Source organism: Lingula anatina, chromosome 3, assembly GCF_051362555.1.
Source record: "Lingula anatina isolate TDL-2025a chromosome 3, LinAna3.0, whole genome shotgun sequence".
NCBI lineage: Eukaryota > Metazoa > Brachiopoda > Lingulata > Lingulida > Lingulidae > Lingula > Lingula anatina.
The window spans coordinates 23,442,769-23,469,039 of record NC_141769.1 but is presented as its reverse complement, the minus strand read 5'-3'; the positions used below and the strand labels follow the sequence as shown (position 1 = coordinate 23,469,039).

Below are 26,271 nucleotides of genomic sequence, written 5' to 3'. Positions count from 1 at the left end.
AAAAAAAAAACATAAGCCATCAGTGTTCCAATAGTATCATTTTCATTTACTTATCATTATTTTCATTTATTGTTTAATTTCTTTACGCTTCCATAACCTGCAGTGTGGTGAAATGTCTAAACTACGAAAATTGACTGGATAAATCAAGCATTCCCTTTACAATACTTATTATGAGAATTAGTCATATAATAATAAATAAATAAATAAATAAATAAATTACAGATGATTTATAGCTCAAAAGTACTCAGCAAGGAGATATAATTTGAATAAAGAGAATTAAGGGTACAATAACTTTTTGTTTGAGTCATATTTCACAATAAATACATTTAAATTTAAACAAACTCATAGTGGTTTACAATGTATTTCTTGTAAAATATGACTTTCAGTGTTATTAACATTTTTTTAAATCATACAAAGTCACGTTATTCAAACATTATGAAAACATTTTTATAGCATTTACGAAAACATTTTAATAACATTGCTGATTACAATCCCAGCAATCAATAATTTTCAAAAATGTTATTAAAATGTTTCTTTGAAATGTTATAAAAACGTTATTATGTTTGAATAACGTGATTTAAGTCAAGATTTTGGTCATTGCCAGAGGAACAATTATTTAAAATAATGCATTATTACACTATGGGTTTGGAATTTCACTGTTGTCTCTGCGTAAACAGTCGATATATGCAGACATCCTTTTTTACCATGGCCCCTACAATGTAAAGTCCACATTTCAAACTATTTAAAAGTGTGTGTCATGAAAGGACTGTGAGTATGAACTAGAAGACTGTGTGTGTGTGTGTGTGTGTGTGTGAGAGAGAGAGAGAGAGAGAGAGAGAGAGAGAGAGATCTACTAGTGTACCACATCCATTGAGGACAGTGATTTTAAATAAAACTTTAACCTGTTTAGCATGTTTGTGATGCATGAACCTGGCATTTATGGTACATGTAAATTATTATCCAAGACAAAAGATATTTAGTGCAAAAATTTTGCTGAAATTAGTAGATCTTGATCTTGTGTATTTGATACAGTCCCTCACACTGGATCAGGTTCATCACATGGTACAATTTACTTATCTCGGTAGGTCTATAATGAGGTATATTGCCACATAGCCATTAGAGGCGAGATTCATTTTTAACCAGTTTTAACCAATTAAGTCACATCACACCTTCATTTTTTTTCGTTCTTATTAACATTTTCCGGAGCGATTCAATTAGGTTTCATTGGAAAAGTACCTTTCACTCTGAACTGATACATTTTCTACAACTTTCTTCATGTAACATACCTAATATATAAGGCATTAAAGCATAGCCTCCCATATTTAGGACCCAATCAGAAATGCAATGCACATTTTATTATTTATTTCTTTAACAAACATTTTTAACATAATTTGTATACTGTTATACCTACCTGGTATACCTACCTTTGAAATCTTATTACATGTAGGAGTACAGTGTGGTTGGAATTTGATTTTTTAAAGAAACTTTTTGAATTAAGTACAAAGGATGTAACTATACACATTGATATTCCATCTCACAAGAGGAAAACTAAATTAACTTTTCTCATAAAAGTAAAATCAAGTGGCATCTTATTCTTCTTCATCTTCAACAGTCACAATTACAATCTATAAGAAAGATCTTACCTGCGTGTAATGAATGATGTACATGAAATATATAGCTTTTATATTACATGTATATAGTCACATGATCATGCTGCTGTACAAATTATGTTTCAACAAACAAAACACAACAAACACATTTCTAAAATATCTTATAAAAATAAATAAACATATTCAGTGGTAAAAAGAATCTTAAAAAGTCAGAGTAACGTAGTCTTTAAGTCAGTGTTTTCTTCTTTTTTTTTTTCTCCAATTTTTGGAGTTTCTTCATTTTCTTTTTTTTTTTTTTAAATAAAAAGTTGAAAAACCTTAACCTATAAGAATTCACAGCCTTTTTCCTTTAAAAAACGATTGTTTTTTTTTTCCAGACTCATAATTTCATAAATGCTCCTGCAATGCATGCTGTTCATTTAGATCTTCCTTGAGTTTTGCTATTTCCTGCATGCTGCTGTACAATCTCTTCATACCGCGCGGCAGACCACGGCAAGAGGTCAGGTTGATGGAAACAAGTTTTGGGCAGCCTCTCAACACTAACCTGTAATGAAAAAGTAAGTATTAGTTTTCTGTACCCAAAAATTATTTTAAAGTAACTTTAAGCCACTGCTGGTATGTAAGCTTGGAACAATGTTTATTGTTGACCTTTTTTTATAAAAAACCTTAGATATTAATTTAAAATGGAGACAAAATATATAAATGTTTTGTGTCTAACTAATGAACTAAATACCAAACCAAATATATCTGATTTAATGAAAAAATTACACAAAGGCAAATTGTTTCATGAAACAAAATGATAAAAGCGTTGAAAGATTATAAAGAAAAGCCTTACTGTACAGTAGCTAGGGCAACTGAAGTTCCACTCAAGTCCAAAGTCTCCAGTTTTGAGGTAGAAGGACTTTTTCCTAAGCATTCTAGGGCATTGTCTAGGACTTTACAAGGAAACCCATTCCAGGAAATATCCAGTTCTACAATGCTGTGCTGCCACTGAAATGAAGTCACATAAATATATATATATATATATATATATATATATATATATATATAACAAGGGTCTGTTTGCATGGAGAAATCTTGACATCTGCTGCTCTACAGAAATCATTCAAACCGCACTGAATGCTAACTTTTATAGGAACTTTGTTAATATTATGTGTTATTCAATTGTAATTTTCATAGGCACTTTGTAAATACTGTGCTTAATTCCATTGTAACTTTCATAGGTTCTTTTGAAAATAGTGTCACAGTGGTTAGACTAAAACAAATGCGCTATACAACAGAGCCATATCCAATGATTTCAAACTGTGTATATGTACAGAAAGAAACATTTCTGAATTTGTTTATCTCGGTTTATGAAAAAAGGAAAACTTGCATCATGATCTGATGGCCGATTTTAAGAAACAGGTATGGAATTCTACATGTATCAAAATGTAACATGACTGTGTGTGTGTGTGTATGTGCGTGTGCGTGTGCGTGTGTGTGTGTGTGTGTGCACGCACGCTTCTTAAATCTCACCTTGTCCATTAGCAGATGAAGCTCTTCGAACTTTTTGGCAGAAACTTGTGAGAGGAAAAGCTGACTGACGTCTGTGGCAGGCAATTCATGGAGACATTGGGCTGTTAACCTGAAGCACCCACGGGCATCAAGGAGCTTCAACCCATAAGAAGTTTTCAGCATCCTTTAATAAAAATATGAGTGGGATAGATGTCAGTGAAAGTTGAGCATGATGAAAAGAAATCTTACCTTCAAATACTCAAGTTGTAATTTCCTTTTGATAAATCTTTAAATGGGTTACCCCAGTAAAATGTGTATGACAACATTGCATTTAATGTCTAACAAACTGATTTTTGTGAAAGAATAAAGCTAGACACAGAATAACATTTCCTTTGTGCCAGAGACTGAAAATAATTCTGCTTCCACAGAAAGCATTAAAGTAGTACAAAAGTTTTCTTTTACTTATAAACTTTCACTCAAAAACAGACACCTGTCTGAAAATATTTCCCTTATCACATCGTTAAAATATGCCAATTATGTGTTTGGGTTCTCCATATCTGAACTCACAGTACCTGCTAATAAATCTATCATCTATACCCAGGCCTATGCTGTGAAGTTGTGAAGCAGTGTGCACAGCAACACTGAGGGCATTGAGTTGAGGAAACCCCTGAGAATCTGCCTGAAATAAGATTATAATACTTTAATACTTATTTGTAGAATTTTTTACAAAATTATGAATTAAAATCAATTTGTCAGGAACAATTTCTAAAAATTGGATTAAACAAAATTTTAATTAAATGTTGTTATTCTTATCAAACAATAATTTTTAATTCTCTATAACAAACACATTTTCTGCTTATCTACCAGTGATATTCATTTTAAAAAATGAATAAGGACAAGGAGAGCATCTACACAGTTCAACACTGGCGGTGATGAAAAAAATCAAGAGGATAGGGCTGCAGTCCAATTACCTGAGCTTTCTTTGTAGCATATGACGCACAGAGAGGAGAATTAGCAAGACTGACATTACTTAGGTTGGGACAGCACATTTGAAACTTCTCAATTGGAATTGTCAGTATCTCCATTGAAAACAGCACGTTGGACAAGTCCAGTGAAGTGAGGTTGATGCAGTTGCCCTTACAGATGAAAAGAGGAATATTTGTAAAGTATGCTGATATTAAACACAAGATATTTTAATTAATGTCACAACTTAAGTGGAGCAGTTGCACTTACAAATGAAAAGAGGAACCTTTGTTTTAAAGTATGATGTTTAAAGATATTTAATAATATTTAAAGCAAGAATAATTTTTTTAAATTAATGGCACAATATAAATAATGAATGTTGTCCTTACAAATGAAAAGCTGAATCTTTGTTGAAAAGCATGCTGATGTTAAACACAAGCTTAATTTTTTTAATCAATCGCACAACTTAAATAAAACTTCCTGCATTTCAAATGTACATGTGTTATCTAAATAGTCAAAGAATTTGCATTCCAAGCAGAATTGTGAATTTTCATCACTTTTTTCCTCACTACTCTTCAGGTTTTATTTGACATCTAAACTGAGAAAAAAATTGTTTAAAGCCAAGTTTCTGAGAATAACCTCCTGAAAGAAGGCAGACAGGTGCTGCTGAAAGCTCCAGATGAGCATATTTCTGTGAAGTGTCATTTGACTTGAATTTAAAGGATAACAGCTCTTCATAGAAGATTCAATACTCCCAAATAAATTCATTGTAAACAACACAAAGAAAAAATAATTAATTCCATTTTACCACCAAAACAGCAGTTATTGCAATTAATCTGAAATCTGTGCTTGCCAGTGGACCTTCATAGATGGCTTCTCCCAGTAAAAATCTCTTAAAAGATTATTATATAAAAAACAGTTTAAAAAAAACAAGTAACCAACTTTGAATGTCAGAATGGATGCATTTTCCATTGGGAACTGTAGAAACATTTACTGCAGGAAAATCTGATTTATGGCACTTTTCCTGCCAAAAGTTGTTATCCCTTTAACTCCCAGTAGGAATGAACATTACATTAGCAGCATCTTACCATTATTGCAGAAAAGACAGATTTAAAGTTCTGCAGGTTATTTCTTGAGAGGTCTAAGTGTGTGAGACGGGCCCCTGCTTCTTGCACTAGACACTTCAATGCCACTGAATTTACTGCATCTCTCTGTATTACAAAAACATGTTGTTTAACAATACAGTACTTTCTCTCTCTCTCTCTCTCTCATGCTTATGTGACAAAGTTCAGAATATCACACAAACACAGCAATAGATTTCCACTGCATCACATACTTCACTTAGATTAACCTTATTGCACTTTATTAAATTATATTTGTCCTATAAAATATTAAGATTACAAAGTAAGTGTAATGAGACAATATATCTGACACACATTCAGAAACTTACTGGCATAGAATGCAAGGACACTTGTGATAAAGAGGTGCAACTTTTTGCCAATGTGGTAATGGCTGTGGAATTTAGCTTCTTACACTGAGAGAGATGGATACTCTCAAGAACTGGGCAATGACTGGTGATACACTGAAACATTATGATAATTAACTTAATATCAACCTTCAAGCATTATCTGAATGTTTAACTGGACTTATCCAATGAAAGAGAATACAGACTTATAATGATGACACACACACATACAAACAAATAATTACAATTTCAACAGTATCTTGGCAACCTTAAATTCTTTAAATTGATATTGCCAATTTTCTTCGCAGTGGCCTGTATTCTTGGACTGCTCTGTGGTTAAAATCACACTCAACAATTCATTATCACGTGAAATGTTGAAATAATAATTTCACAGACAATGCTTTCCTACCGTCAAATTTTTGGCTCAACTCAAGAGCCTTCCTCAGGACAAACTGGTCATGCGCTGGTGATCTAACTTGATATAGAGCCAAAAATTTGACGGTAGGAAAGCATTGTCTATGAAATTATGCATTAATTCAATATTTCATGTACATATAACAGACTAATGAACTTTTTTAAGAATTCAGTATCACCTCTATCCCTGACTGTGTAATATTGGCCCAGCCACCCAGGTTGATGCTTTCAAGCCTGGAGAACCTATGCTCACACAGCCACTGAAGATACTTCTCCTCTTTCTTGATCCAGCCATATGACAGGTCTACGGTGGCCCACAGTGATGGGTGGGTGGCAGTGTTCCTCCATAACCGACATACTCTGGCTGCCCTGTCAAAACAATATGTGCCGTTGTAAAGTTCTAAACTGTTGATTCCAAATTTTCTCAGTCTACTGATCCATTAACTGTACAAATTTACCAAAAAATTATTGCCCCAACTTCAATTTTACTAGTATTTGATGTCAAACCAGTGCTCACAAGACAGACTGATGAAGAAAAAATTATTCAAAGTTCTAAATAAAATATCAATCCACCTGTTATTAGTAGTAAACATAACTTACAAGTAGTTTCCCAATTAAAATACATATTATATGAAGGTAAAAAAAAACACAAGGAGCTGACATTTTGTTTTAACAACTGGAAGACAGTATATATCTGATTCAATAACAATTGCCTGTGTCATACAACACTGTATTCACAAAAGAAAACAACTATCAAAAGCTCTTCTCAATTCCCAGCACTACCCTGTGATTTCCTATACAGCCACGTGACATAAAAGATAGGCCTTAGAAAAATCACTTTCAGCATACTAACACTCAGGGTGGGAAAGTGGGAGATGCACAGCTATTTCTATGTAATGTGAAAGTAAACCCCAGTCTTTACTTGTTCTTGTAACTTTATCTGAAATATTGAATTAATCTTTATGCAGTTTTTGGTCATCTTATACCTGCATAGGAATGGTAGGCTTCTATTCTGTGAGACAGCAAAGTGGAAAATTCTTAATAAAATTTCTGGTGGGATAACTGTTCCCCATACGTCACACACATCTTGATTATCCCCTTTTGTTCCATAATTTGCAACATCCACTTCATCTTTCAAATTCCTCCTTTTTGAAGTCTTAATTTTGTTTTTATGTTCTTTTTGATTTGTCTGAGAATTCTTGTCATCTTTGGCAGCACATTTTGATTCAGCAGTGGTGTCTATTTTCCTCTGTCTAGATGAGCTAAAAAACAAATAGGATTAGCCTTATACATCATCTTGAAATCTGAATATACTTGGTATTTTATATTAATGTTTATATTTAAAAAGCAGAAATCAATCCAGTGCTCTTTAAACTATTGCCAATGCAAGTGCTAAGAGAAAATATGTTATGAATAAATAATAATGATCAATTTCTATTCCTGAGCAAGTGGGTGTGTGTTCACAAATGCATGTCAAGTATATACACTTATCAATATGATATTGATCAAAAGATATAAGAGCACACAAACTCTTGGAAGGACTTGGTGACAGTTACATGTATCCAACAACCTGCATTGGTTATCGCAAAGGAGATATAAGGGAAGATTATCGTCTATCCCACCTACCCATCCCCTTTATGGAAAGAAGAGATGTTGGATGATATATTTTCTATACATATAATTATAACTTTATATATATATATATATATATATATATATATATATATATATATATATATCATGGGCGTAACTAGGCATACGCACGGATGCACTGTGCGTACAATTTTTTGGCCAACCATGATATTATTTTATTTTTCACGGAATATAAAAGAAAATCCTCTGCTTATTAAAGTCACCTGTATGTACAAGTCCTCTGTATCAATTGTATAGGCACAATTATTCAGACCCCCCCCCCCCCCTGAGGTAAACAATGCCTGTAACCTTAACAAGTCCTATCTTAATCGTCCATCTAACTGAAACTTCCTTTACCTTTACCTCTTTCAAAGAGCAGCTCCCGCAACCCTGGAGGCACTAGATAAAATCTGGACACCAGGTTTAAGAAGGAGCTAGAGAAACAAAGGAAGAATTTCTCCTGCAAAGCTCCAAAGAATTTTGACATGGACTTGACCCAGCTTACCCCTCCAAACTAACAGGCTGACATGGGCAATTTTTACAAACAAATAATTAAACTTAGATGTATCAGAGCTCTGTCGTGTCGTACAATTGGTTGTTTTTGGGAGCCATGCATCCACATGTAAGGTGAATGAAACCGTATTTTAGATCAACTCAGAGGTGGATCCAGGATTATTCAAAGGGGGTTCCACATATGCGAAGCTAGCCTCCTTTTAAATAAATATACCGTTCTGGGTAATAAGAATATTGAAACTTTTTTAATTGCGAGAATATTTCTGACTAAATAATGATTTTATTATTAATGGAAATTAAGCTGCGATGTGTGGTACATATGCTGTAATTACGCTGTCCTTCATCCCTTGCGTTAGTCTACATTTTGCTGGGAATTTTAAAAATCTGTGGTGTCTATTTTCCTCTGTCTATTTTCCTCTGTCTAGATGAGCTAAAAAACAAATAGGATTAGCCTTATACATCATATTGAAATCTGAATATACTTGGTATTTTATATTAATGTTTATATTTAAAAAGCAGAAATCAATCCAGTGCTCTTTAAACTATTGCCAATGCAAGTGCTAAGAGAAAATATGTTATGAATAAATAATAATGATCAATTTCTATTCCTGAGCAAGTGGGTGTGTGTTCACAAATGCATGTCAAGTATATACACTTATCAATATGATATTGATCAAAAGATATAAGAGCACACAAACTCTTGGAAGGACTTGGTGACAGTTACATGTATCCAACAACCTGCATTGGTTATCGCAAAGGAGATATAAGGGAAGATTATCCTCTATCCCACCTACCCATCCCCTTTATGGAAAGAAGAGATGTTGGATGATATATTTTCTATACATATAATTATAACTTTATATATATATATATATATATATATATATATATATATATATATATATATATATATATATATATATATATATATATATCATGGGCGTAACTAGGCATACGCACGGATGCACTGTGCGTACAATTTTTTGGCCAACCATGATATTATTTTATTTTTCACGGAATATAAAAGAAAATCCTCTGCTTATTAAAGTCACCTGTATGTACAAGTCCTCTGTATCAATTGTATAGGCACAATTATTCAGACCCCCCCCCCCCCCTGAGGTAAACAATGCCTGTAACCTTAACAAGTCCTATCTTAATCGTCCATCTAACTGAAACTTCCTTTACCTTTACCTCTTTCAAAGAGCAGCTCCCGCAACCCTGGAGGCACTAGATAAAATCTGGACACCAGGTTTAAGAAGGAGCTAGAGAAACAAAGGAAGAATTTCTCCTGCAAAGCTCCAAAGAATTTTGACATGGACTTGACCCAGCTTACCCCTCCAAACTAACAGGCTGACATGGGCAATTTTTACAAACAAATAATTAAACTTAGATGTATCAGAGCTCTGTCGTGTCGTACAATTGGTTGTTTTTGGGAGCCATGCATCCACATGTAAGGTGAATGAAACCGTATTTTAGATCAACTCAGAGGTGGATCCAGGATTATTCAAAGGGGGTTCCACATATGCGAAGCTAGCCTCCTTTTAAATAAATATACCGTTCTGGGTAATAAGAATATTGAAACTTTTTTAATTGCGAGAATATTTCTGACTAAATAATGATTTTATTATTAATGGAAATTAAGCTGCGATGTGTGGTACATATGCTGTAATTACGCTGTCCTTCATCCCTTGCGTTAGTCTACATTTTGCTGGGAATTTTAAAAATCTGTGCGTACAATTTTTAAAGGTCTGGTTACGCCCCTGGACTGAACTACCTGCTTCTGGGTTATATACACGAACATCAGACCACGTCATCTGACAAGGTGATGATATTTTCTGCCAAGGACGGTGGGGGATGCGAGGGTAACCCATAAAATCACGTCAGTTACATTGTCTTTAGACCGGCCTAAAATGCAGCTAAACGACATTTTAATATGAGTAATATTTACTATGTCACTACATGTACTCATTTATTTGTGAAAAAGTTTTTGAATAAATTATCTGGAAAGAGAAATTGTGAAAATTCCAGTCAGTTCTATATTTCTTCAGTTGTAATCAGCCAATAAACATTTATCAACAATATTCTCCTGATTTATCGAGTATCTGGTGCGCGTTTTTTTTTTTCTGAATAATACATGTATCATGATTGTTTGACCAACAACATTTAAAAATCGTTATCAACTAAAGATCTAGTTGCGGTTTACTACTGGTAGCTTCTTATTTCTGTATTATCCTCTCGCCACCCTCCTTGGACCCATGGACTGTTACAGAATCACCTGATTTTATTAAATATTAACGTGTCTATAATTCATATCTAGTAAACATGATAAGAGACAATAGTAATTGAAATAGGCAAGTGCAGCGCTGTTAAATTAGTTAAGTGCCAAATTTGATTTTTTTTTTTTATAGGTCGATGTGCTCTTCAGACAAGCTCCCAGTCCCCGACATCCTGTAACCGTGTGTTTATATAGTTTCTTTTTTTATATCTTAGTTCAATCAACCATGGATTTGCGCTAAATTCAGCCTTCCGTTTCGTGAAAAATGTTTAGAAGCCACGCAGTTCAATCATCGAAAGATATTATTTAAAGGATATTCTAATTTCCAATTCCACATTATTATTTTAATATTGAAAAATAAATCGTCTCCATAAATTTGTGAAAATTATACTTGAATTTACAGAGGTAAATGTAATGGCCAATTATCAAGATTAATTTCAAACACTGCGATTAAGTTTATATTCTTAGTTTAAACATATTTTAGATGGCTCCTTTAAACCTGCACTAACTGTACACCTGGGAGTACGTGAGAACACACGCTGAAGTTATTCTAAGTAAGGACTTCGATAACATTTTGTTCAAGGAGATGTTGTTTACCGCTCAATACAAGGACAGGAGAATGTCAATGATAAAGCAGTTATTACCTTACCCGCCCGACACTACTAATGTCTAACATCTTATTTTACGGGGTTTTGGAACTTTCCAAATACCTTCAAACTATGGTTCTTTAATTTTGCACTAACTGTAGACTTGGTTGGGTGTACGTGAGAACACACCTCACTCGTCCTGATAGCTGGAGTCACCTGAGCTGTACTCCGCACCACGAGGCACTCGTTACAAGAGATAGCAGAACTAGGCTAGTTAATTAAACCAGACGTTGATTGTCTGTGAATTTATTATAAGTAGGGACTTCGATAACATTTTGTTCAAGGAGATGTTGTTTACCGCTCAATACAAGGACAGCTAGGAGAATGTCAATGATAAAGCAGTTATTACCTTACCCGCCCGACACTACTAATGTCTAACATCTTATTTTACGGGGTTTTGGAACTTTCCAAATACCTTCAAACTATGATTCTTTAAGTTTGCACTAACTGTAGACTTGGGTGTACGTGAGAACACACCTCATTCGGCCTGATAGCTGGAGTCACCTGAGATGTACACCGCACCACGAGGCTCTTGATACAGGAGATAGCAGAACTGAAGTAGTTAATTAACCCAGGCGCTGACTGTCTGTGAATTTATTGTAAGTAGGCTATCTGATTTTGTACAGGGACATGTTGTTTTCTGCTCAATATTAAGGCGAGGAATGTCAATGATTTAGCATTCATTACCTTTCCAGCCTGCAACTACCAATTCACCCGGACTTTGGTTTGTCAAATATTTTCAAACGATTTACGTAAATAATAATAATAATAATAATAATAATACATTTTAAAAACGTGCTACATGTGCATCTCAGTGTTACTTACACTACCAAATAAAAACTAAAACCACAAAGATAAATTAAAAACTAACATAAAGGTATTTAATATTAAAAGATTAAAGTTAATTAAATGTTATTTAAATTCTTTTCAAAACAGTGATAAGAGTTAAGACACATTTGATATGTTAATAAAATTGGACCACAAAAGAAGTGCAGCAATCTCCAAACTCCTGTATCAAAATGTTTTTAGTCTTTTTGGTATCGTTTCACTTCAGTTAAAATTGACCGCTGGAAAGAAGAGTTTTCAAAGGAGTTCTATCATATATATATATATATATATATATATATATATATATATATATATTGTTCATGTAAAGTCAAGAATTTCATCTTATAGACTATTCTTTGAGGCTGCATGTGGGTAACCAATGAAGATGGTGGAGAACTGGTGTACACCTAGTTAGGCGGCTAAGCCAAAACATTGTGCAAAACTTGATAAAAGCATGAAACTTTTCACGATGAATGGCCATTGGGTGTTTGTCAATTTTGGATTGGGGGGCAACTCCAAAATTCACAAGTACCCGGATGAGCAGCTTTCTTAAAATATGCTGACTCAGCATTTTATGTACATCCAGAATTCACGTAAACGAGCACTACCGACGTTAATTATGATAACATGAGTAAATTTGAGTAACATACACTAACTGTAAACATTTATTACAGCAATGATGACGTCATGATGACGACACTGGGTGATATTGCAAAATACAAAATGACAAATATCCACTCACTCCTATATGCCAAATAGTCGAACCCTGCAATGATCTTTCATGTAAACATTCATAACAGAAATGCAACCTTGAGGGCTAGAAAGGTTACGTTGGCTTGGTTTCTACTTCCGAGACTTTGAGCATTTTCAATATATAGAGAAAATAGAAAAACATTTTAGAATTGACAGATATAATTTATTTGTGGCTATTGTGGATACATTTCCCGTCTTAAGAACACAGTATAGGATAAATGACTGCATACTAGCATACTGCATACTGGCCGCCAACACATATAATCAGTCTATAACTTGTATAATTAGTCTAATTAAAACTTTCTATGCCTTCTGTTCATTTTGATTTTTAATTAGCCATGATCCTTACCTATCATTATCAGCTTTTTTGACATTCAAAAAAAAAAAGAAATGAAATGAAAAAAAAAGAAAGAATAATTTTCAAATGAGGGGGATATAAATAAAAATATTTAAAAAATAGTATAAAAAATATTTTTAAAAAATCAATTACGGACTTATTTTGGCAGTTTCTTTTTGGTGGGAGTTTGAACTGCTAGAGCACATGAATTTTAATGCAAAATTAACATTCAGTAGTCAGTTGTTACCATCTCAACCATGTGAATAAATTTTGCTCATGCAGGGCTAGACATTAGCATATTTCACTCAGTTGCGAATGAACGCAACCTAACCACCGGGTCTCCCGCTGACGATCTTCCACTAATGAGGCCCTTGAACAAATATTCAAATTGCCTTCTCTTATTGCCGACGAAGTCCCTAAAACGAATATGAAAATTATTTTCTTGTCTCGCTTGGATCGCTACCGACATTCCGCTGACGATATGAAAATTGCCTCTTCATCTCGTTTGGATCGCTAAAGTCTAAATGACATTTGCTACGCCGTACAATGAACTCGTACACATTTTCCGTGCAATTTTTATGACATCGTAAGTGGCTACGGGCAACGACAATTACCTTTACATTACATGCTTGTGCCGTGTCTTGTCGCTAACATGAGCTTAAGCCTGGGTCCCAACGCACTATTTTCAGGACGTACGGTTTTTTAGGTTCCTCTCGTCTGGCTGGGCCTTTACTAGATCGTAGGGAAGAAATTAAGTAACTGGTGATTGTAATTAGTGCGCAAGAAGAAATGCGTGGACAGTACGCGAGAAGCTCAGCCTCCGCTCAGTATCTCTGCGCCTGACGGACTTTCGCACGTGTCTCGCAGCGTGCACTACGTATGTTATGCGTACAAGGAGTACAGGCAACGTAAGGGCAACGCAAGTAGACGTAGGGCAAGTAGATGCAGACGTAGAAGCCTTGCTGGCTTCCTATGGTTGTTGCTCGTCCTTTGCACGGGAATCTTACGTGTTGAGATGTTTTGGGGGAGGTATAAAAACAGGTGCATGTTTGAGAAGGTCATCATATCCGAAGAAGTGTTCAAAGATGCTGAGCCCAATCATACTTTGCTTGTCCCCGATCCCCCTCTCTCCTCTTGCTCTTTGCTATCTTTTTAGGGGTTTTTAAAACTTGAGATTAGTGGCAGAAATAATGCTTTTTTCGATCATGCCCCTTCTTTTAAACTTACGGTCCGTGCGCATGGAGTGACCACTTCTCGCTCAACATGCTCGAAGCCCCTGAGTTAAACACGGTGGGCATGCAGAAATGCGGAGTGAACACGTAGTGAGCAAGAAATAAGTACGTGTATCGAGCGCCTTAACCACGTGCATCGCATGCACCGTAGCCACCCAGGCCCAGTAGAGAAAAAGAATTTCCTCGCGTGTCCCGTACGACAGCTGCATGTACTTTTCCATTTTTGGAGAATTACGCCCTCACCATACATAAGTTGAATATTAAACAAGCAGATAATGGCAGTGTAGGATAATAGCTAACGAAACATCACGATGAACGGAAAAATCAAAGAAGAAGATGCCGTTAGTTAGACTGATAATATTAGAAATATGCTGATTTTACTGATTTTCTTTACCCTCTGCCTCTACCCTATGTTTTGGCAGCCATTTTGTTTTTTATCAGTAACAATGACGTGTTAGGATGCAGTCCTGTGCCCTATTGTGTTCTTCCGACAGGAAACACATTCACAACAGCCACAAATAAAGTATATCCGTCAACTTCTGGTTGTTTTTCTGTTTTTCCTCAAAAATTGACGGCCATATTGAAAATGCTCAATGTCTCGGAAGTAGCAATCAAGCTAATTTTACCTTTCTAACCCTAAAGGATGCCCTTCTGTAATAAAAAATTACGGGAATGAAACATTGCTGAGTTCGACTATTGTTCCTGTAGGAGAAAGTGGATATTTGTCATTCTAAATTGTGCAATATCACCCAGTGACGTCATCGTGACGTCATCATTGCTCTCATAGATGTGCACAGTGAGCGTACGTTTTTTACATCTATTTATGAAATCATAATAAGTACTGGTAGTGCTCGTTTTGATGAAATCTGAATGTACATAAAATGCTGAGTCAGCACATTTAAGAAAGCCTCTCATCCGGGTACTTGTGAATTTTGGAGTTGCCCCCCCGATCCAAAATTGACAAACACCTAAGGGTCATTCATCGTGAAAAGTTTCATGCTTTTATCATCTTTTGCACAATTCTGGATATAATTTAGACTTAACCGCCTGACTAACCTGGGAATCACATGCTATGGTGGGACTTTTGAATTTGCGAAGGGAATGAGATGCTGAATTCTGAATAGACTGCTTTTTTCCAATTTGATAGTTAGGCATTCCGAACAACAGTGCCACAACATGATTCAGAATTCAGGTCGATACAAGCAGACAATGCAGCATAACCTGCAGTTCGTTCAGTGCCCAAAGTTGATGTTTCAGTTAGCCTCCTTATAAATAAATATACCGTTCTGGGTGAATTAGAACATTGAAACTTCATTAAATCGCGAGAATATTTTTGAGTTAAATGATAATTTTATTATTAATGGAAATTAAGCTGCGATGTGTGGTACATATGCCGTGATTACACTGTCCTTCATCTATTGCGTAAGTCTACATTTTGCTTTACGTGCTGGGAATTTTAAAAATCTGTGCGTACAATTTTTAAAGGTCTGGTTACGCCCCTGTATATATATATACGTATATATATATATACATATATATATATATAGAGAGAGAGAGAGAGAGAGAGAGAGAGAGAGAGAGAGAGAGAGAGAGAGAGAGAGAGAGAGAGAGAGAGAGAGAGAGAGAGAGAGAGAGAGAGAGAGAGAGAGAGAGAGAGAGAGAGAGAGAGAGAGAGAGAGAGAGGAGAGAGAGAGAGAGAGAGAGAGAGAGAGAGAGAGAGAGAGAGAGAGAGAGAGAGAGAGAGAGAGAGAGAGAGAGAGAGAGAGAGAGAGAGAGAGAGAGAGAGAGAGAGAGAGAGAGAGAGAGAGAGAGAGAGAGAGAGAGAGAGAGAGAGAGAATTTTGTTTTTGATGAAAGGGTCCAGGCTCGAAAGAACCGCCCCTTTTGCTGGGAAAAGGTCCACTCTGGGTAAAATTTGATCTAGGTACATAGAGTTTTCATGGGAAAAGGTCCACTTTTTCAGAAAAAGAACCCCCCTTTTGAAATTGCTGGCTACGGGCCTGGGGTCTTCCTTTGAGTTTGCCTACTGGTATATTGTACAAAAATTCATATCAGTTAACAAGGTAACTTATTATTTCACTATATATTTCACCTTGTTTCAGCTGTGTCTTCCTCAGCACCACTTGGCACGTAATCAGAGTCCTCTGAATCACTGGATGGCCACTCCTCACCCTCTTTTGCAAAGAAGGAAAACAGCATAGGATTACGCGGATCCTTCTTCAGTCCAAAGATGCCCTTCTCCATCAGAAACACTCTGTAAATTTGCAATAATTATAATAATATACATACAGTAATACCATTTAATGTAGGGTATGATATCAATTAACATTTTAATTGAAATAATATAGACTCATGTCTATTAACGTTTTCCGATCAATACGCAAAAGTCTATCTCACTGTAGTCGTCTACTTGTTTCACTGTTCTCAGAGCTCAGAGTGACGCCTAGCACGTGTACATCATACTACATGTAGTGCAGCGACAGAGGAGAGTGGAAGGGTCAGAACTCTGTAGCTAGAACATTTACAATCATTAATAAAAGTTCGTGTGGTCCTTCAAATAAATCAAACTCTTTAACTAGAGTATATTTTTCGTTGCAAATTTAGCTATCACGATCAAGGTATTGACTTACGAAAAAAGATTCTTGCGTACTGCGGCAAAATTTCTAAATTTGCACTTTCCAACACATCACCGATACTACAACTAATGCCCAGATAAGACACGCCGCATATCATGTTAAGTCAGTCTGCTTCGTTGCATTATGTTTTAGTTGGGCCCCTACATTCCGATGCATTGCATTTTTATTCTTTTAAGCATATTCTTGAACGTAGCCAATTTAGAATTGCTACCAATTTAAAATTGCATGCATTTCAGGGGCGGGTCTAGGATTATTTGAAGGGGGATCCGAGGATGCGAAGCCAATCCCACCCCTTTGGCGTGGAGTTCAGGGCTGGTAGGCCCTATAGTTTTGTGATACAAGAAATCAGGAGCTTGTGCCCTCATTTGATTTATCAATCCAAAATACCCATTACAACACATTTTAAAAAATGTTTTTGGCTGTAGATTTTGAAAAAGGGCAGTCAAAACAGACAATTATCTACATGTATCTACAGAGTCGGCCGCATTACATAACTACCCCAATATATATACCGTAGGCTGCGGGGGATCTCTTACTCTCCCTTTGGCTTAAAGCTGAGTTTCACGGGCGGTACCAAGAACTTTCCATGTATTGTAGGCCTTGCTCAGTCTCTCACGGGCAGTATTTCTCAAGCCCCGTACGCATGAACACACACACACACACACACACACACAAGCACGCACATACACAAACACACACACGCTCACCAACGAATGTTCGGCATGATTTGCCCCATGAAACAAATTGTTTGCTCTTTTGATTCTTTTTTCCAATTGCCCAAAGTTTAGACCACATTATTTCCTTATAACGTCAAAACTTTATATTCGAGCGCTCTTTCCGGAGTAGGCCCCTATTATAATATTTACCTTTTCCCTCGCTTTTACAGGTATAAGCCTCGAAATTCAATGTTTTTCATTAGGTGAAGTTTTAGAATAAAATTATCAGGACATATGATGGCTATCAATCACAGATACTTTTTTTAAATATTGATGATTTATTATAGCCGAACGAAAAGATTTATTAAAGGCGAATAAGAAGGAGACTGTTTTTATCTCATTAAAAAAGTACAAAATGTGCATAGAAAGTGAAAAAACGAGTTAATTTCCCAAGATACATTGCGCTATGGCTTCCAGTCAGTCTTATGTCAAAATAATGTTCACCGGATGCTAGACAGAATAGTGTTCTCTGCTAGGTTGCCAGGCAACATGGCGTCCAGTCGGTGCCCGGGAATCCTGGGTAGAGGGAATTCCAAAATAAGGCAAACGACACAAGAAGTAAGTAGATAACCAGAGAGATCCACCATACTTTCAGTTCCCAGGGCTTTTTATCCAAGTTTTTCAGTGCCACCGTGCCCATCAAAACCCCTGAAATTTATAAAGAGAACGTAATATTACTTAATACGTACAACGTACGTGTAATACCAGCACTTACTATACCTCTTTTACGCTCAAAATCCTAATAAATGCGGCCTTTCCAATTTCTTTTTAATTTTATCATTATCAACATGATTTGTCTTGAAACTAATTTTTAAAATTGTTACTGGTAAATAAATTAAAAGCTGTAGGTATCAAATTATTTATTTACAGATCATCTAATATTCAAGTGTTGCAGGCGAGTCTAGACAGGGACGCAGACAGGGCATCCACCCCTTCAGCGTCCGCACTAATGCGGTGTCATCAAGAATAGGGGGATATTCAACCCCTTTACCCCCACCCCTTTAATGAAGTCCTGGATTGGTCAGTGGTTTTCTTCAGTCATTTATTTTTGCAGTTTTTGGTTTCATTACAGCAAAGCAAAACCCAATGAGACCTCTTATATTTTGTACCTGCTACCGCCCCTCCAATGTGTGCAGCGTAGGAAACTCGGCTACTTTCTCCGGCGCCATAGCGTTTCCACAGAGCAATTCCAACATCTGCTATCACTAGAATAAAGGGTACATTTTACTCAGTTCAAAATATTTTCACTCCACTCTTAGGTATTTTTGTTGGGATAGGCAATGAAACGTTTATGAATAAGTAAAAAAAAAATAAAGCTAAAGCTTATATGAAATATATATTGCCTTTGTGTTCATTTTTTCTTTTTTGTTTTATATTTGGCAAATAATCAACCATGTAACATATAAGCGCTAAGATGATAATTTCTGGTACAGCCGTGCGTGTGCGTTTAAAAGTTATGCCTTTGTGCGTTCGCCTACCAAACACGCCGATCACAATTAGACGTGTAACTGCACTTAACATCGCCCTAAGCACGGCGCCAAATCCAGCTCCCTCCATCCAGCGATGCTGCATTTCTTCCCAGTTCTGAAGAATCAAACGACGCTCTCAATGATCAGATCAATTCAAGGTATTTTGGAAAAAAATCCATCAACACCCATTGCAGAATATTCAAATTAAAAAACAACACATTTTAACATATGAAACATATATTACTAACAGAAAATCTTCCGCGCTTCGATGATTTTTTGTATTTCAGTTTTGATTTTCAGGGATGAGACCAGTCCTTACTGAAAAGGTAGGGGAATTGGCGGGGGTCCAGGGTACACGATTCACAAGAATGACCCAAATGACCCTGAAAAAGTCGGAATTCCGACAAAAGTCGGAAAAGTCTCATCAGTGGATTTTAAACCCACTAATACTACCATTTATTCCTATTTAGTTTAATATTGGTTATCACATGCCATGTATTTTGATACTAAGAATTTTAACTTTACAAACCATTATAATAGCACCGACTTGTGCCCCTATCAAAGCATACACTCCACCACTTGCACCCGCCAAGAAACTGGATGGATCCGTCACAGAATGCGCCAGGGAGCCTAGGAGACGTAAAATTATCAAGGTAACATTCACTGTATATACTGACATATGGAGCAGCCAGCCTGCAATACCCCGCCCTGAGCTTTTCAGCACGAACGGTAGGCCTATAACTGAGCCTTTAAAAAACATCCATTCTTTGTCACCGGTAAGGCACACGCAGTACACAAGCCCTCCGACGGGGGACTCTGTGGTTATTTAGAAAATTAAAAAAATTGCAATTTTATAATAAACTATAAATTTTATAATTAACTACAGGGACCCCTATCAGAAGGTACATTAAATAGTTTACTCATTTTACTTCTGTTTATCTGATAAATTGGTTAACTGATATTTAGAAAAAAGTCAACAGTAAGAAAGGTAATTAAACAGGAAAAAACACAAACAAATGGACAGATATGGCCTTTTTACCTGCGAAGACTCCTAAAAAGTACACAATCATCATTCTCCACCATTCGTGCACCATCTCCATGGGAATGCCTAGTACCAGTTGGAAGACCAGATTACTAATAAGATGCGTATACCTGGGAACAGATACATACAGTTACATGGTGAATTACATGTCGCTTAGAGACTCACTGTCTTGATTTGACTTTTGACTCGTAAATCACAACAATACCCAGTACATTGGCAGAAAATCAAACTGAATTCTTGTAAAGATTAAATGTGAAAAAAATCGCAAAGAGCTCTGTGCCATAGCTTGTCTGAGGAGCCGTGCGTGAAACGCATTTCTTCGGGCTGAACGTTATTCTATATTCAAAACTTGGTACAAAACTTGGTACAAAACTTACCCAACATGGATGCACATGTACGTCACAAATCTCCAGACCTCGTATCTCCGCGCAGGATTATAGATGAGTGGACTGTACGCTGGAAAACCCGAGGCGGCAGTCACCTCATATTTGGTGCCTTTCAATTCTACAGCATATACAATGAATATGATAGTCTGAAAGGTAAAACATTTCAGTAAGAACAAATTACCAAAAAAAAGTGTCATTTTGTCTCTCGAAACTATCAATATCAGCTGAGAGATTAATTTCGTCCGAAAACATACATGTATCTCACTAAGTGTTGTAAAATAATAACGCATTCGTGTAAACGTTAATGTACAGTATGTTCTTACTGTTTTGACAAAAATTTGAAAAATATGAAAAACCATTAGGATAAAACCTCTGCAAATATACAGAATATGAAATGATGCAGTTACGAAATAAGTTGACTTATCAGGCACATACCTCTAGAACACTAATAAAGATGATGAACAACGGCGGTGGCTTGCAGTTGTAGGCCTCTATGTAACTTTCTAAAGACTTCTCCTCTGAGGCATTCTCTGGCACCACTGTGCTTACGAGTCCCAACTTCAGCTGCTGCCATCTGGTGAGCTTGTTTAGATTTAGCCTTGGTCTCTCTGACAGAAACTACGGATTTGATAAAAGAAGAGCATTTACACCAGTTGAGAAAAGAGTGAAATTCTAAGTAAATCAGAAGAAAACACAGTTTTTAATGATTTAAGGAAAATAAGCAATTGTGGTTCTTACACTGATTTAAGATGATGGGGAAATTTTCACAATTTTTCAAATAGTTTCAAATAGTTTTAAAACGTAAACTTTAAAATAGGTGTACCTGTCACTGAATTTGCTACAAACAAATTGATTTTTTTAATCAAAATATCCACTATTCCATGTTCACTACATTTACGATTGGCGCAGATACATCACAGGTTACTTAGAGGATGCGATCGAATTTTTTTCCTTACCAGCTGTTCTAACTCTGGGTACGTGTACATGCCGTCTTTATTGGCGTCATACTGTTCCAGCATGCGTTGCCTTCCCCCGCGGGAGATCCGCTCCATCACCCCAGACGCATCCAAACGTTGCCGAATGTCTCTCAGAGGAATACCCTGTGCCTCTGGATCACCATCTCTTCTCTAGCAAGAGAAATTATCATTCTAAGTATTAATTCTTCATTGGTTCTCGTATCGTTTCTCTTAATAGTTTATCACTTTTTTATCAACTCACTCGATGCTTAATTTAATAGACAGTGAAAGTATTCCAATACATAACTGTGTACAATGTTGTCATTGATAATTTTTGAATGTACAGTAGAAACAGACAATTTCAAAATATAGAAACTACAGACACTCATTTAACTGGAAAAAAGGAAATCATCTAAGGCTTTGAAACAGTAATTAGAATAGAATAGACATAAAACATCTGCGAGTGGCATTTTTTACAATCATTTCTCACCTCTTCGAACCATGGTTTTACAGTCTTCAGCGTTGGTTGGATATGGAATGCAAAAACATCGAAATAAGCCTCCATACTCATCATTATGTAACAATTTTTTTTCATTTGGTTTGTCTAAATGAGATGTCATTTTCACTTTGAATTAAATTTGATTTATAAGATATATCCATCAAAATGTTTTATAATTCCGGTACATGTACAGTGAACGACCAGCCATCATTAAGGAAAGACATATATAGGGCAATATCATCATGCTTAACACGGTATTTACCCACCAAATATAAGTTTCCTCGGTGGAAAAAAGCAATTTTGAAAGACTGGTCAATCATTTAAATCGCCAAGTCTTGGTGCACATTTCAGAAGGAACTATTGACTATGGCTACTTTTATTTTCAGGGTTTTATAGGTTTTTAAGGTCTGATTTGGGAAATATAGACTTAAGTATCTATGCAGTATATATAGACATAGAAATTTTGATTTTTAATATTTTCAAACGCGTACAGTGTATCTTAAATCATCTTTACCAATTTCCATTAAACTGTTGGAAAGCGTGTCCGTGTAGAAGAAAACTGCCTACTGCTGGATTTTGATTTGGAGTGGGGGTGGGGAGGGGCACGAAATTAAGGGGGTCGATAGTATTTATTTATTTTCTTATCCGCTTAAATAATGTAGAAATTCACCAGGGTGAATTTTCTAATTTGGGCTGATGACGTAACAGCAGCCTTTTTTTTTGGGGGGGGGGGGCTGTAACATCGATTTCAAATGGATCTTCCTTACTTTTCACATTTAAATTTAATCAAATGTTTCCAGTGCCAGAAAGGCTTACTTCTTATTTCTTTTAGCAAAGAGTCGAATCAACGTTTTTGTTTAATGGAACATCGTGTTTCCTGAAATAAATATAGAACCAAACGGCACAAACTATTTTACCATAATATGTAGGACACGTGATTGAAAGAATTGCTTGTTTCGTTTCGTTTCGTTTGTTATTTTGATATTCTAAGGGAGAAAAAATTTCCTCCGAATCTAAGCAGGCTAAAGGAGGGGGACAGCTGTGGCTTTCCACCTAGATCGACCCTTGCAACCACGATTCTGATGGCTGTGAGGTGTCGAAGGTAAAGGGCAAATAGATAAGATTTAAGGTACGAGCAAACTGTAAATGTTTGATTAAAGTTATATTATCTGCGTTTGAAAATGCACTATTCATAGCTTCTTTGCTTACACATCCCGCAAAGATACTAATCTTTGCCAATAAAAACCAATTAAGATCGATAATACCCCTCAAATAAAAGTACCTGCCCCCGACCTCCTCCTGTACAGCGGCTTAAAGGTGCATTCGAACCGAGCATAGGTGGAGCGTGGATTCCCAGTAACACATGTCAACCACTTCTACTACTTTCTTATAAGACTCAAATAAATTCGACATGCCAAGGGATGAACTGAACAGATCAGTCAATTAGCCATAAAAGAGCTGTAGACTGCTCCTTTCTTTAAAATTTTGGTTGGAAATTTACCCTACTTTCGTGACCTACTTTTCTGCCCCATTGACATACAGCAAAGAATGCTAGCAGAAAAATCTGTTCAAACATCATTTTCGGTAATTCTCTTAATTATACTACTTGAAACTACATGATGGCATTTGGTTGGTTTTTGTAACAAAAATTTGACTTTGTATGCATCTTTAAGTGGCTGGCAGTTCGAATTATTCAGATTGAGAACTAACATCGAATCTTAGTACAGGGACGCATTGACTCTTGAATAGGAGAATTTTGTTTTTCGAGGAAAATTCTAATTTTCTAAATATGATTCATTTCGTGAGAACAGTAACAATGGTGATGTAACGTAGGCTGATTCTGATATGGCTTGGGTCCATAATGCACGGCTAAGGTAAAACAGCTGCAGTCGAAACTGATACAGTCGAAACTGATAATTATCATAGACTAATTATATAAATCAACGCGACTTTTTAACTTGTCGAAAATGCCTCTCCTGTAGAGGTAAACACTACCAATGTACCTATTGTTTTAATAAAAATGATGACTTAAAGCATATTTTTGTTTTCTTTCACAATGGAGGTCACCATGGCCCAGCCCCGTTTTTCTCCGAATTCTAATCAATAACCTTCGACCTTTAGATCACGCTTAGTCTTATCTTATCACAACATTATAAATAGTAGGACGTCTGGATCCTACGCGTACAGGACACTGCCCCAGACGAGATCTGTGGACGAGATCGCAACGTTGGTAAGTCGTTGAAATTTTACCACGTAAGTTCCAGCATTGATTTGTATATTTTTCATATTCCAAATCTACCGGGTGCCTGAAATATGCAGCTCTTCTCACCTGACTTAGGTAGATTTTTAATTCTCGAATTTCTTCTTCCTTCCTTTTGCTATCAGCACTGTTGGGGTTATAATTCTTGGATGGCATCTCCTGTTGAACATGGCAACATATTTTTACAGCCAGCTCAAATTATTTAATTTTTCAGTTTAGGTTAGACACTAATCAAAAATATAAAAAAAATTGCATTAATTTCACATTTAGAATTATATGTTAAGCAAAGACGTAGGGTGATGAAAGATTTCAATTACAAAGGTGCAAACATCAATACATATACATCCCTTAAAAAGTTGGAATTAGTTCCTATCTAGTATACTTTACGCCAAAGAAATCAGAAAATTACTGTTCGAACAAACAAACAGACTTAATAAAGATTTAGCCGTTTGAAAGGCAACGCCAGGTGACCTGCAGCTGCACTGATGACTTTTAAAGTCTGTGACGTAACTTTAGCGAACAAAGAACTGGCGTCATTTTGACTATATGTATGCACTTGACATATCTGTCTGTATATTTACCCTTTTCCTGCCAAATTCCTCGAGTTCGGTCCACAGGTGTATCAGGTCCGTTTAGACGAACAACGCATGAATGAACGTTAATGGTTTCTGTGAACTGGATAATATGAATCTACACATAACCAAGCTTAACCAGATTTAACTATGGTTATGCCAACATGAATTGTATTGTGTACCTTACAACATGGACGTTTTGTGCGATGAGTCATGTGATCAATATGAAGAATTTATCTTATCATTTTTTGTCTTATATCTGAGATAAAATAGCACAGCGTTATTGTAATTGGTCATAATGCAGCTTATGATATTACGCACTATTGACATTCTAGCAGATATATAAATTAATGTAAACAATGCAAAATATACGGTAGTTGTTTTCCCTGTCTAAATCTTTACCAGAATAATTCGATCAAAATGTCTTTCATATTTAGAATAATAACATTTAAAGAGTTAAAATAAAATGAAATAGATACATCAAAACTTCCCAGATAGGTGTTCAAGTCCATACGAAAACCTAAAAGCAAAGGATTTTCTACATTCTTATAATGTAGATTAACAAAGATCACCCTATTAGCTGCGTAGCTTTTTTTACACAATGGGAAAAAGACGAAAAAAGGTATAATTCCGTTGGACTGAGGCATGACCGTGTAGGAATGGTCTAGAGAAATTTATTATAACGCACAAAATTCACTTATTTATCATCATTGATATTGTAAAGATGCTTGATTATCACCAAAACTGCATGGGTTAGAAAAACTGTTGACAATCAATAAAGAGATGTTTAAATACAATCAGTTTTTCTAACTTGGCGACGTGACTTCACTGTGTTTTGAGCACCCCTAGTCAACGTTTCTAAATCAGCTATAAAGGGACATTATCTCAAAGGAGGCTTTAAAAATAACTTTCATAATACAATATCAAACCAAATTTAAGTTGCCAAGGGAACTGAAAAATAAGTATCCTGCTCTCGTCGTCAAGCCTATATATAGCATGCCTCAATGCGCGAACCTGAAGATTTTGATACACTGGTGTTTTCAATTGTAGGCGTTTGATACTTGTATATTTCCCGACCTGATACTCTTTGTTGACATTTACGGCGAACGTTCTTCATACAAATTGCTGCGATACTTCCAACAAACAGATTAATTTGCACACATCCCTTGATGTGATATTCATTGGTTTAGCATGCTAATTATAAAATATAGATAAACAGTGAAGATTAGGCCGCAGTTATTTGAGTTCATAGACATCTCCGCAATTATTTGCAACATTTATCGCCATAAAGGTAACGGATGTTTTGGATAGATCAATTGTAGGTGCGCGATAGTACTAGTAACTTTGCAAAAAAGTTATTTTAAACATTCATATTACTTCTCTAAATAGAATTTAAATCATATAATCATCAGGCCGTGATAACACTGATCGCCTTGTCACTCCAATATTTGACTGGGCTCTCTTAATTTTCTGAAAAAACTGCACGTTAAACAGTAAAAGTGCACAGTGTCACGTGATTTGAAGAATAGCAGTAGTCAATGGGACCATTTCAAGACCCTATCGTACTAACTGT

General features: G+C 35.9%; 3 protein-coding genes and 1 long non-coding RNA gene across 5 annotated transcripts in view; 2 read left to right on the top strand and 2 right to left on the bottom strand.

The window, feature by feature from the left end:
- Nucleotides 1-1,347: 1,347 nt before the first annotated feature.
- LOC106177781 (F-box/LRR-repeat protein 6) lies at nt 1,348-16,910 on the bottom strand. Of its 2 annotated transcripts, XM_087009230.1 has the most exons (11): nt 16,793-16,910; nt 16,255-16,414; nt 6,933-7,208; nt 6,126-6,315; nt 5,518-5,649; nt 5,156-5,278; nt 4,076-4,240; nt 3,677-3,783; nt 3,126-3,288; nt 2,446-2,600; nt 1,348-2,154 (listed from the first exon to the last, which is right to left on the bottom strand). In XM_087009230.1, exons 1-11 carry the CDS (start codon nt 16,893-16,895, stop codon nt 1,998-2,000), a joined length of 1,731 nt encoding a protein of 576 aa, XP_086865356.1. In that variant the 5' UTR covers nt 16,896-16,910; the 3' UTR covers nt 1,348-1,997. The 2 variants fall into 2 exon arrangements, with proteins under 2 accessions (XP_086865356.1, XP_086865357.1); XM_087009231.1 differs by lacking the exon at nt 6,933-7,208.
- On the top strand, nt 11,207-18,629 carry LOC106168480 (uncharacterized). The gene is made up of 3 exons (XR_001239009.3): nt 11,207-11,612; nt 16,265-18,072; nt 18,385-18,629. It is a non-coding gene; the product is annotated as an uncharacterized LOC106168480 (long non-coding RNA).
- Nucleotides 17,830-24,938, bottom strand: LOC106168482 (rhomboid-related protein 2). The gene is made up of 11 exons (XM_013547549.3): nt 24,708-24,938; nt 24,196-24,285; nt 21,858-21,881; nt 21,368-21,538; nt 20,847-21,029; nt 20,403-20,557; nt 20,023-20,135; nt 19,513-19,613; nt 18,993-19,098; nt 18,624-18,719; nt 17,830-18,162 (listed from the first exon to the last, which is right to left on the bottom strand). Exons 2-11 carry the CDS (start codon nt 24,280-24,282, stop codon nt 17,987-17,989), a joined length of 1,212 nt encoding a protein of 403 aa, XP_013403003.2. The 5' UTR covers nt 24,283-24,285; nt 24,708-24,938; the 3' UTR covers nt 17,830-17,986.
- Nucleotides 24,069-26,271, top strand: part of LOC112041869 (uncharacterized) — a 69,228-nt gene continuing 67,025 nt past the window's right edge. Inside the window, exon 1 of the mRNA XM_087009210.1 lies at nt 24,069-24,096. The gene's annotated coding sequence lies outside the window, so the exon portion shown is untranslated. The remainder of the gene's footprint in view (nt 24,097-26,271) is intronic.